Source organism: Cnephaeus nilssonii, assembly GCF_951640355.1.
Source record: "Cnephaeus nilssonii genome assembly, chromosome: 8".
NCBI lineage: Eukaryota > Metazoa > Chordata > Mammalia > Chiroptera > Vespertilionidae > Cnephaeus > Cnephaeus nilssonii.
The window spans coordinates 38,779,281-38,792,314 of NC_137079.1; the positions used below are offsets into that span (position 1 = coordinate 38,779,281).

The 13,034-nt window shown below is 39.4% G+C and overlaps 1 protein-coding gene across 3 annotated transcripts in view; it reads left to right on the plus strand.

Annotated features, from left to right (window-relative positions):
- NALCN (sodium leak channel, non-selective) overlaps positions 1-13,034 on the plus strand; it is a gene marked incomplete at both ends in the record, with an annotated part of 271,462 nt that overhangs the window by 236,129 nt on the left and 22,299 nt on the right. For all 3 annotated transcript variants that reach the window (XM_079779627.1, XM_079779625.1, XM_079779626.1), the window contains 6 exons: positions 2,389-2,509; positions 2,601-2,699; positions 10,529-10,622; positions 11,131-11,237; positions 11,459-11,533; positions 12,288-12,407. In XM_079779627.1, the coding sequence (XP_079635753.1) occupies positions 2,389-2,509; positions 2,601-2,699; positions 10,529-10,622; positions 11,131-11,237; positions 11,459-11,533; positions 12,288-12,407 (616 nt within the window). The remainder of the gene's footprint in view (positions 1-2,388; positions 2,510-2,600; positions 2,700-10,528; positions 10,623-11,130; positions 11,238-11,458; positions 11,534-12,287; positions 12,408-13,034) is intronic.

Genomic DNA, 13,034 nt, shown 5'->3' on the forward strand with positions numbered 1-13,034 from the left:
CCAGAACATACAAGAAGGTTCTGACTTTTTAGACTAGATTGCAGAGTTGTAAGACATAGGGGGCTATTTGGGATAAGGTCATCCCCTATATTTTCACACCCAAGAGTAGAGGCTAAGTTTCTTCCTCCATGGTGCCCCATCTCCCCAGAGAAGGGAAACTCTCCTTATCATGATCTTGGGGACCTTGGTGCACTTTTCATCGGAAGGTTAAAGACTGACCAAATTGTGAGGTCAGAACCAATGTCTTAGTTTTCTGAATTAGATAAATAAGATTGTAATCTTTAAAAGGTAACCAGAAAAGATGATATTTAAACAGCCTTCCAAATCAAGGAAGAGCTACAGGTAAAATGACAGTAATGGATGAAGACTGGGATTTATTGAAGTCCTCTGTGGTTGTAGGTAAAGTTTTAATCTTTCCAATTTTAAATACGTGAACAAAGCATATACAAATATCTCATATGACTAAAGCTGAGAAATACCTATTTTTCTTATCTTTTAAATGTGATATATTCTTTCAACTATTTAAGTCTATGATCTTCTGTTTTCTTTTTCTTGGTTTAGCCTAAAAGTGTATTTTTAACATACTCTACTTTTAAAAGTAGTTTTGATTGCTGCAAATTCAGCTAAAAAAATAAACACTTTACAGAAGATAGGGGCTGGAGGAGGTAGAAGAAGGTAAAGGAGGGATAAATGCTGGTAGAGGACACTTGACTTGAGGGATAAACACACAATACAGTGTACAGATGATGGGTTGTAGAATTGTGTACCTGAAACCTGTATAATCTCATTAACCAATGTCAGCCCAACAAATTCAACTAATAAATAAATAAACAAACAAATAAGTAAGTAAATATCACTGTGTGGGGTGGATGGATGAGGAAGAAAGTTTAACATCAGATCTGAGAGCTGGCTCAGTTGGTTTAAAAATATCTTTATTTGAGAAAATGGTGGCACCTATAGAATCCTTATAGTTTCTGTCTTCTGTAAAATATATATTACACTTAATTGAAACTCCCAAAGGAAAAGTTGTTGGAAAAATCCAAGAGAATATGCTTATAACTTCATACTAAAAAATATAAATCAGAATCCTAGAATACGAATTTGTGATTAGTGCTTTTGCACTATGTAGAAAACATTTTCTACCAAATAGCCTTAAACCTTTAGGAGCAAGTCAGTTTCGGTTTTATATTTTCTTATTAGATCCCCATCTATTTAGTATTTAAAAAAGAACTTATAAGGATACATCCCATGATTGTTCTGTGGCTTTAAAAAAAAATGGTGGTACAAAAATACTAAACCAGATTGCTCCCAAGTGAGTTACCTTTTGTGAGGGTTACATTTTGATAAATGAGCTAGCAGGGAAAAAAAATATCAAAATATAATTTAGATAAGCTTCAGTAGGCCTACTCTCTTCAATAATCCTGAGCTCAATTATCCATCAAATTCAAGAAATGTAGTGATAGTCCTGATTTTTCAGTCTGTGGTTGTCTAAATATTTTTTTAACTACTTAAAATAGCCTCTGGTAAGGGGAAAATAGAAAAAACTCTTCAATCTTCTATGAGCAACAAAAATGGTAGCTCAGACCTGTAATGACTAAGGGAAATGTAATAGAGTAGAAAAGATCACTTTTGTAACTGCGAAGAAAAAAAAGTATAAAACATGTCAGAAAAAAAACAAGAAATAAGACATCCTCTCCCCCTGAAAAATGTAGTGAGGCCACAATGTTTTGAAATCGGGAATGTGCTGTGGGTGAAGTAGCATACTGTGCACTGGGAACACAGGAAGTATCCATTGAGAACATCAGCGTTTGTGAGAGAGAGAAAAATCCAAGTGGGAGAGAGTGATCTGGAAACAGTGGCTACGAGCAAACACACCGTGTCTTCTTGGTGATCTCTCACCACTTCACAGTGTGATGATGTTCACATGAGGCCAGATTCCACTCTTTTTACATTTTCTGTACTAACATGGGGAATTGTAATTTATGCCATTAGAAAGATTTCCAGTTAAAAACCAATTTCAAAATTTCTACCCAGACTCCAATGCCCCTTTGAGAATCTCCTATGCAGTTTCTAACTGGAATGTGTATTCCAGTCCTCAATATAATCAGGACAAGCCAGAAACGTTTGCAGATCCTCTGGAGCTAGAACTCAAAGTTGTGTAGCATTTTGTTGTCTTCAACTGAGAGTACCCCATCATTACCTAATAATTAATTACACAACTAATAATCTACAACACACAGCATTATGATTTAGCAAAAGAATCCTATATAGCTCACCTTCCAAGTGCTAAACATCACTCTGCACCCAAGATTGGAAAGAGCTACAAGTATTTGCCTTAGGGTGTTTCTTATTGGAATTTCACAGAACATTCCTTTTTCTGACTTTCAGGGCGAATCCTCGGAACTTTAATTTTGACAATGTTGGAAATGCTATGCTGGCATTGTTTGAAGTTCTCTCCTTGAAAGGCTGGGTGGAAGTGAGGGATGTTATTATTCATCGTGTGGGGCCGGTAAGCAAGCCCATGGAATCCTTTGAACACAAGCCTTTCAACAGCTGCTTTCACTTGCTTTGATGAATAACCATATTTTTCATTTATACAGATGCATGGAATCTATATTCATGTTTTTGTATTCCTGGGTTGCATGATTGGACTGACGCTTTTTGTTGGAGTAGTTATTGCTAATTTCAATGAAAACAAGGTAAGAATTTTTGGTGTAAGACAGAGTTTATTCTTTTCCAGCCACTCACTTTAAGCTCTCTTTTTTTTTTTTTTTTGCATACACAGCATGATGTCACATTAAACTGTAATGTGACTGGTGTAAATAATCTCTGTAACTATTTCACAAGCAACCTCATTGCTGCCTTTCAGGCACGTTATTTAAGAGCACAACTCTCTTGCTAAATTTCCTCTTTTGGTGACAGTGTCATTCATTCATGACAACTGAAAGGCGCATCTCCTATTGAAAGGATGTGCAACAAGTTATTAAAGTACAATAGCTGAAGCTGATGCAGGGATTTCGGGTAATACTGCTCTCACTAATGTAAATTAGATGCTTCTTAGTAACTCAGTTGATGAGTTACTTCTAACAACAGTTGTATTATGATGGGATGGGATGGAGGGCACGGTACAAGTTTTAAAATCTTAGTTCATAGGATAAAAAGAAGATTTTCTAACTTAATGTAAAATCTTTGCATGCTGCCCTAGCTGGTTTGGCTCAATGAATAGAGCATTGGCCTGAGGACTGAAGGGTCCTGAGTTTGATTCCGATCAAAGGCACATGCCCAGGTTGCAGGCTTGATCCCAGTAGGGGGTGTGCAGGAGGCAGCAATCAATGATTCTCTCTCATCATTGATGTTTCTATCTCTCTCTCCCTTCTCCCTTCCTCTCTGGAATTAATAAAAATATATTTAAAATAAAATAAAAGCTTTGCATGCTTTATGAACTTGGGAAGCTGAGTTCATAACAGCTCGAATGATCAATAAAGAGCTCACAAATGGGAAAAGAGCAAGTGGAGTTTCCTGCCAAAAACACATGAGTTTGAGGAGACTCATTTATGTTGTTCTTCTGGACATGGTTGACGTGCCCCCTGTTGTGTCAAGGTCAGTCTTCTGATACCATAATAATTGAGACACATACAGTTTCTAAGCACTTCCTATTCACTAAGGTTTAGATATGCTATTCTCAATTCTCCAACTCGGAAATGCACAGTTAAAGAGAAGACAGCATAAAATAAGGAGTAGAAAATGGGGCCAGAATTCAGAAGTAGTGCCTATTGCTGCAAGAGTCTGTGATTCTCCCAATTCACGTGCATGAAAATGTCGACTGTCGTTCTGCGCTGAATGAAAAGCTAGATGTCACTGCACAGCTCCGCGCAGCGCCATGTCACTCACAGCGAGGACTGATTCGAACGCACTCACATCAGAGCTCTGGTTTGTGCAGCTATGCCTGGGACCGTATCACTCACACCCAGGCTCCACGTGTGAGATGCCAGTTAGTCAGCCAATTGGCGCCTTTGATGTGTGCCGAATGAGGATGTCATTTTATTCAGACTTTCAAAGAGTGCAATTTAAAAATTCCCCCTTTGGGTCCCAACACTACACTACCCCACAGAAACCTGGAATTTTAGAGTAAGAAAGAAGGATAGAGAGCATATCGCCCAGCCCCCCTATTTAACACATTCATAAATGAGTTTCTTTCAGCCCTACCGTGTGTTCAGTTTAATTCCAAGCAGAAAGAGGAAGATGGGTCTTTTTAGATGCCTTTGAGGCATGTGATGGAGCAGACACTGGGAATTCCGGAATAGGAGCAGAAGCTAATCAGTCAATTAAGACAGTTTAAGCCCTGCTTGCTCAGAACACCATCCAGGGCCCTCTGAGCAGACACCTAATTTCAGAAGAATTAGGTCCTATGGCAGCTCACAATTCAGCAGCATAAATGAAATGACATAAAATTTTGAATTAACCGGAGATAGTGTAGTTCTTGGACTCAGAGAATGTGTGAAGCAAGCAGAATTACAGGCCTACCTCCAACACCAGTTGTGTCTCTATTCTGAAGGAGGAAAGGAACGTCTCTGTCTGAGACAGGGGAGCATGGAAGCTCAAATGTGTGCTTAGGGAAAGAGGCAAAGGAGAAGAAATCATATCACCAGACATTACAAACTTGAATAGCGCATCTATTAATAGGAGTTACAAATTTCTCAATTACAGATTTCTAAATTATGTGAACATTTTAGAAAAGATTTTTTTTCTGCAAGTTTTGTCCATGGCAGCAGTTCAGCTGCTATGTAACAGGACTTATTCATTTGTTATTCAACTAGAGGCCTGATGCACAAAATTCGTGCAAGGGGCTCAGCCCTCGCAGCCCCGGCTTCATCTGGAAGGTCGTCTGGCTGTCTGATCTAATTAGCATATTATGCTTTTATTATTACAGATCATTCAACAGACTTCTTTGAGCACTTACTAGGTCCCCCAATCTGCTTTTGACCCTGAGAGCATAAGACGCTAACCCATAAACACTAAGCACATAAAGATTTCTGCCCTCATGGAGTTCACATTCTAATGGTTATACCTGAAAGTATATAAATAGATTTCCAAATATATAGGCAACAGAGAGAACTAAAGATATGGGAGCCCTGGCCAGAAGTGATGATCCATACTCCAAAAGGTGGTGGGTTTGATTCCCAGTCAGGGTATGTACCTAGGTTGTGGGTCAGGGAGGCAACCAATCAATGTTTCTCTCTCAAGTCAATACTTCTCTCTCTCTATCTCCCTTCCTTTCTCTCTAAAATCAATGAAAACATATCCTTAGGTGAGGATTTTAAAAAAAGATATGGGAAATAAGGTAAGCTTTGCGGGCAAAGTTTTAACAATTCAGAATCATGCAATATTATGTCTTCCCTAGAAAATGGAACCCTGTTTAAAAAGTTCAAAATCTGTAACAATAACATATATATTTTTTAAATGTCCCTAGTATAAAACAATAAGTTTGATTAATACACTTAATTTAATAACAATGCAATTTTAGAGGTTATTACATTAATGATTAGATGATATCACCATGTCATTATTCTTTTGGATCATCTCAGAGTTCAGCTTTCCAAAATATCTTGCTTTGTATAATAAAGGAATAATATGAATGTGTATAGCATCCCCAAAACAAGTATTTATTTGCAGTTAATGAGAAAAGTGGTTTAGCAATATTTATATCAGAAAAAAAATAATTTAAATCAAATGTTATTATTAGAAATAAACAGTATAATTAAATAATTTCAAAAGAAATTAAATCCCCAGAAAAAATAAAGGACTCCTTAAAATATATGAAAATAAAATTAATTAGCCTTGGCTGGTGTGGTTCAGTTGGTTGAGCATCATCCCCTGGACCAAAGGTCACTGGTTCAATTCTCAATCAAGGCACATGTCTGGGTTGCAGGCATGATCCCCAGTAGTGGGCATGCAGGAGGCAGCCAATCGATGTTTCTCTTCCACATGGATGTTTGCCTCTTTCTCTTTCTCTCCCTTCTTCTCTCTCTAAAATCAATAAAAACATTTTATAAAATTAATCAAATTATTTTAAAAAGCTATAAAATCCAAAATTATGGTGAAATATATTAACATATTTCTCTAATAATTTCATAAATCAGCAGGAAAAAAAGAAAGACTATATGAAATTTGACACAATAAAATCATGTGATCTACTGACATATAAAGAACCCTGACCACCACAATTTTCAAGTACAAAATGTATCTTCTACAAAGTCATAAAATAATAATTGTAGAAAAAAATTGATAATGTATAGAACAGGTTCTCTACCATAATAAAAAACATAGCAAAAAAATCCCTCAGAATTTAGAAGTATTAAGACAACATTCTAAATAATTTATTCATTAGTAATATGTCAAATATTAAAATTAATCTTCTCTAATAAAATGGTAATATGCAAATTAACCATCACTCCGCCACATAAGCCATGCCCACCAGCCAAGCCACGCCCACCAGCCAATCAGGGCGAGTATGGAAATTAACCCAAACCAAGATGGCTACAGCCACAGAGAGCAAGGTTTCCCAGGTAACAGACCAAGCCAAGCTTTCCATAGCCATTGCAGGCCTAAGCCTCCACTCAAGCTACAAAGTTTCAATTATAGAAGGTAAACAAATTCAAACAAATGGCAACAGAATGGAGCTTGAGAGAGCAGGCCAGGGTTGCCGGCGGCAACAGGGGAAGCAAAGCTTTAAAGCACAGGCTCACCCGCTTAAGGCAACAAAGTTTCAACTGTAGAAGGTGAATTAACTGCCACAGAGATGGCTGCCGCCCCGGAGGGAACTGCAGGCTTGGCTCCGCTCCAGGCTACAAAGTTTCAATTGTAGAAGGAAAATAAATCCCAGATACCAGGGCCTCCACTTAGGTTGCCAGGGGGCGTGGCCTGCCTGCAAACCACCACAGGCCCCTCGCTCAGGCCACCCCACGCCCCAAGGGAACCCCACCCTGATCCGGGACGCCCTTCAGGGCAAACCAGCTGGCCCCCACCCGTGCACCAGGCCTCTATCTTATCTAATAAAAGAGTAATATACAGATTGATCATCACTGCAACACACAATATAGCTGCCCCCATGTGGTCAAAGATCCTGCCCCCATGTGGACACAAGATGGCCACTACAAGATGGCCAGCAGGGGAGGGAAGTTGGGAGGCACCCGGCCTGCAAGGGAGGGCAGTTGAGAGGGACCAGGCTTGCAAGGGAGGGCAATTGGAGGTGATCAACCCTGCAGGAGAGGGCAGTTAGGGGTGACCAGGCTGGCAGAGGAGGGAAGTTGGGGGCAAACAGGCTGGCAGGGGAGCAGTTAAGCATCAACCAGGCTGGCAGCGGAGTGGTTAGGGGGTGATCAGGCTGGCAGGCAGAAGCGGTTAGGGGCAATCAGGAAGGCAGGCAGGCAAGCAGTTGGGAGCCAGCAGTCCTGGATTGTGAGAGGGATGTCCGACTGCCCGTTTAGGCCCGATCCCACCAGGATTGGGCCTAAACGGGCAGTCGGACATCCCTCCAGGAGTCCCAGATTGGAGAGGTACAGGCTGGGTTGAGGGACAATCCCCCGCCGTGCACGAATTTCGTGCACCGGGCTTCTAGTGTTACAATAAAAATAATAGTAAAATTGAAGAATGTAGGAGGAAGGGAATAATAAACAACTATACAAAGGCTCAAGAATGATAAAAGCAGATTCTTTTAAAAAAGTAAATGATAAACCTTTTGCACAGTTCAGCATCAACAAAAATGTGGAAAAGGAAAGTAAACAAGCTTATACTTAGTAAAGCTATGACAGTATTGTTACAGGGATAGAAAGTTAGACTTACAGAACAGAACGGAAAGCCCAGGAGATACCCATCCTATCTAACAACCCTATCTAACAAAAGAGGAATATGAAATTTGACCATCACTCCAAGACACAGATGGCCACCCCCATGTGGTCAAAGATGGCTGCCCCCATGTGGACACAAGATGGCCACCATAAGATGGCCTGCAGGAGAGGGCAGTTGTGGGTGATCAGGCTGGCAGAGGAGGGCAGTTGGGGGGACCAGGACTGCAGGGGAAGGCAATTGTGAGCGATCAGGCCAGCAGAGGAGGGCAGTTGGGGGTGACCAGGCCAGCAGAGGAGGGAAGTTGGGGGGAACCAGGCCTGCAGGTGAGGGCAGTTGGGAGGGACCAGGCCAGCAGGAGAGGGCAGTTAGGGGTGACCGGGCCAGCAGAGGAGGACAATTGGGGGAGACCAGGCCAGCAGAGGAGGGCAGTTGGGGGTGACCAGGCCTGCAGGAGAGGACAGTTAGGGGTGACCAGGCCAGCAAGGGAGGGCAGTTAGGGGCAATCTGGCTGGCAGATAGCAGTTAGGCATCGATCAGGCTGGCAGGGAGTGGTTAGGGGGTGATCAGGCTGGCAGGCAGCTGAGTGGTTGGGAGCCAGCAGTCCTGGATTGTGAGAGGGATGTCTGACTGCCTGTTTAGACCCAATCCCGCTGGACTGAGGGACACACACCCCTCCCCCAAATTTCGTGCACCGGGCCTCTAGTGTATATATAAAACAGAATTAGCACAACAAATCAGAGGAGATGAGAGCATCAATAAGTGAAACTAGAATAATTGTCTAGATGAAGAAAATAAACTCTACCTCATAGCCTACTCAAAAATGAACTCCAGGTGAATGAATGACCCAACTATGAATAACAAAAATATAAAGCATTTTTAAACCATGTAGAATTTATTTTTGACCTGGATTTCTTGACATTAACCACAAAGTGGAATTCATAAAGAAAAAAATTATAACTTAGATTACATTAAAATGAAAAGTTATTGAATGATAAATGGCACATTTTGTCTAAATGATAAAAACAAGACTTAACAAAAAAAAAAAAAAAAGAGCTAAGCCCTAGTCAGTTTGGCTCAGTAGAAAGAGTGTCGGCCTGCGAACTGAAAGGTCCCAGGTTTGATTCCAGTCAAGGGCATGTACCTTGGTTGCAGGCTTCTCCCCTGCCCGGGCCCTGGTCGGGGCATGTGTGGGAGGCAACTAATTGATGTGTTTCTTTCACATTGATATTTCTCTCTGTATTTCCCTCTCTCTAAAATTCAACAGAAAAATATCCTCAGGTGAGGATTTAAAAAAAAAAAAAAAAAGGAGCGAAGACTAAAAGAAAATACTTACAACTCAAATAACTATAAAAAGTTAGTATCCAGAATATATTGAGAATGTCTACAAAACATCAAAAAGTAAATATATAAAGATGAGCAAAGAATACGAACAGGCGATTCCAAAGGAAGAACCAGGAATCACCACTTATACAAATAAAAAATGTTTCATCTCATTAATGTTCAAACTAGATACATTCACACACACATCAAATGGCCAAACTAAAATGTCTGATAATGTCAAGCATTAACAAGAATATAATTGCTAGTGGCAAATGTTCATGCTTATTCCTCTTTGGACAAGAACTTGGCAACATCTGGTAAATGTAAAGATGTATAAATTTCTAGATCCCAGCAATTCCTCTCCTAGAGATTTACCATGGAGGAAGGCACATAGGTGTTTATCATAAGACAGAACATTTGTGTCTATTGCAACATTGTTTATAGTCTGTAAACCGAAAATGAGTAACTTCTGATATATTTGTACAATGGCATACTCTATGAACAGTTAAAATAAACCAATTAAATCTAGTATCTAGTCATATGACAAGCATTGTTCAATGAAGGTAAAAAACAAATTGCAGATAAGCACATATTAAATACCAATTATATAATTTTTTAAAATTCAAGACAAATACATTTTTTATGTATTGAGTCAGACCTATTGAGGAGGTATCTCTGAAGGATGGTCCCTGAGCTCTGGAGAAAGAAAGGAAGAATGGGTATTTTTTTCCCCCTGTTTTTTTTAATTATACTTCAAATACTATATTGTAATAAAATGTAACATATGTATGTGCATTTTAATGAAGTACTCTATGATAAAAAAAAAATGCATACCTAATCTCATTTAGCCAGTTCTCATAGTAATTTCTTAAAGATCCAAATTCTATGGCTTTATACCACTTAAAAATAATTTTGCAATTGCACATATCAGAATGATTTTCAAAATCATGTTTAAGGCAAAATACACTTATCCAGAAGCAGTAGCATTGACAAGCTATAATTTTGCTGCAGCATTTTCTGCTATGAAATGAAAGGAAACTAATCACTATTAGAGTGAGGATCCCTTTTTTGAAAATTTAATCATGCAGAAAACCTTCTTTAGATTTCCCCAAACCCGGGAAACGTTCAAAGATACCCATTGAAGGTCTGCTTCGAAGCCTGTGGCCATCTCTTTTGGCCATCCCTCTCCAGACCAAGTTTGAGAATTCTGACCCTGTTTATCAAACCATCATAGGATTTGAAGAATATATTTATTTAAAACCCCCAAATTAGTCCTGTTTGTATCGCCACCCCATGTGCAATGTCCTTGGCGTGGAGTACATGACAAAAGGCCTTTTTCTGCTTTCCTTTGTTTATTAAGGGGACGGCTCTGCTGACTGTAGATCAGAGAAGATGGGAAGATCTGAAGAGCCGACTGAAGATAGCTCAGCCTCTTCATCTCCCACCTCGCCCGGGTATCAAAGATGCTCTGATTTTATTCATGTTGGGCACTAGTGTTCATGATTCCCCAGGAGTCTAAGATTTCAATTAAAATAATAATCGTGAGGCCACTAGGTGGTTGTGCATAAGTTAATATAGAAACAGGCTCCAAACCACAGATCTCTCCAAAGGCTATTAAAATCAACCACCCAAAGGCTGTGCTTCAGTGCTCTCAGGATAAGCCTTAATGAAAAAATGAATTTTTAAATAAAATATTTGTGCTTGCCTTTTCAACATATGAGGGAAATGTATTAAACTGACAGAAATTGAATGATGCGGCTCTCCTTCTGATACGGATGGCTTCATGCACCATGGTTTTAAATATTCAGAGCCAGCCATTCCTGCAAAACACTACACAATAGATTGAGCCGTGGGGGTGGGGAAATGTGATGGGTTTTACGATGAGCATTAAAGAAAACGAAAGACAAGAAAGTAAATGTGACTTAGGTCTAAAATGCCCTTGCCTAAACCTTTCTTTTCCAGATAATGATGGCTTTAGAGCCAAGATGTATGACATCACCCAGCACCCGTTTTTTAAGAGGACAATTGCTTTACTTGTCCTGGCCCAGTCGGTGCTGCTCTCTGTCAAGGTACTTTGTTTCACCTTTAGACTCTGGGAATGAATTTCTTACTCATGGGTGCAACCAAGAATATCACAAATGGCCATATCTACTACGATCTGCGCTCTTTAGCATTTAGTTTTTAAAATTCACAATTGTGTTTAAATGGGAGGAAGAGGGGAGAGGGGTTTTTTGTGCCCAATGCCCGATGGATTTAGGCAAAGACGTGTGTGCTGTTGTTTCCTATACAGTGGGATGTTGAGGACCCAGTGACTGTTCCTTTGGCAACAATGTCAGTTGTTTTCACCTTCATCTTTGTTCTTGAGGTACTGTGATGAGTCAGTGGGTTTGGGGGATGGGGAAGGGGGGAAGTGCACATTTTAAAGTAAGATATAGTATCCTCCTTTGATGGCCTTTATTTCAACTCTGTGCCCCATTGCTTTTGAAGTCTTTCTTTTTTTCTTTCTTCTTCTTCTTCTTTTTTTTTTTTTTCCAGGGGGATAGTGTGCTCTGAGGGTATTTCCTTTTGAGTCTGTTCAGTTTAACTTGAACAAAGACTTCACTTTATATTTTGGAATTTTCTAACCACAGGAGTTGCAAACTGCAGTTAATTTCTGTATCAGAATGATGGCCTGTCTAGTTATCCGAGTTCAAATATTTAGGGCAAACTCTACAGACCACTGGAATTCAGGGACTCACATTGCAACGTGGTGGTAACGGGAGTTGACCCAGACAAGATTATTTTAATATATGGTCCATATCATATTACTTTCCAGGAATATTATTCTTCTACCAGCAATCTCTTTGAAATACTAGCAGATTCTTATTTCACCCTGAACTGGTTGATGTTTCCCAAAATCTATGATCTTTTACTTGGGGAAGAAAAACGTCCTGATATCAAACTAGTCATAAAACAAGAAGAAAAGAGTGTGGAGAATATATATGTGTTACCTACTCAGCTTTTTTATATACGTGATAAATTCGTCTCTTTGGTTGCTACCTTTTTTAAAAAAATAATGTGTCTCAAGTTAATACATTTAAATATGTACTAAACTGTCTCGATTTACTCTCTTTTCTCAGGTTACAATGAAGATCATAGCAATGTCGCCTGCAGGCTTCTGGCAAAGCAGAAGAAATCGATATGACCTGCTGGTAACCTCACTCGGCATTGTCTGGGTGGTACTTCACTTTGCCCTCCTGGTAGGTGTAAATTGTTTATTTCAGTTGAAAATTTTATAGTTGTCCAATAGAAGTAAAATGTGGCCATGAGTATAATTTTAGATTTTCAAGGAGCCACATTTAAAATATGGAAAAGAAACAAGTAACATTAATTTAATAATGTATTTTAAACCTACCATATCCAAAATACAGGGTGGGGCAAAAGTAGGTTTATAGTTGTTCATATGAAAAATAATACAATAATTAATAAGTAATAGTACAAGAATAAATTATGTGTTTTGCATACTCACAACTGTAAACCTACTTTTGTCCCACCCTGTGTTATCATTTCAACATTTCAGCAATATAAAAAAAAAATTATGGCCTGGCTGGTGCGGCTCAGTGGTTGAGCATTGACCCATGAACCAAGAGGTCACCAGTTCGATTCTCAGTTAGGGTACATGTCCAGGTTACGGGTTCAATCCCTGGTAGGGAGTGTGCAGAAGGCAGCGATTGATGTTTCTATCTCTCTGCCCCTCTCCCTTCCTCTCTCTAAAATCAATAAAGTCATATTTTTAGAAGTTAAAAAATTATGAAAGAGAGATGCTACATGCTCTCTTTTGTACTAAATCTTTGATTGAATGTGTATTTTACATTTACAGCATGTCT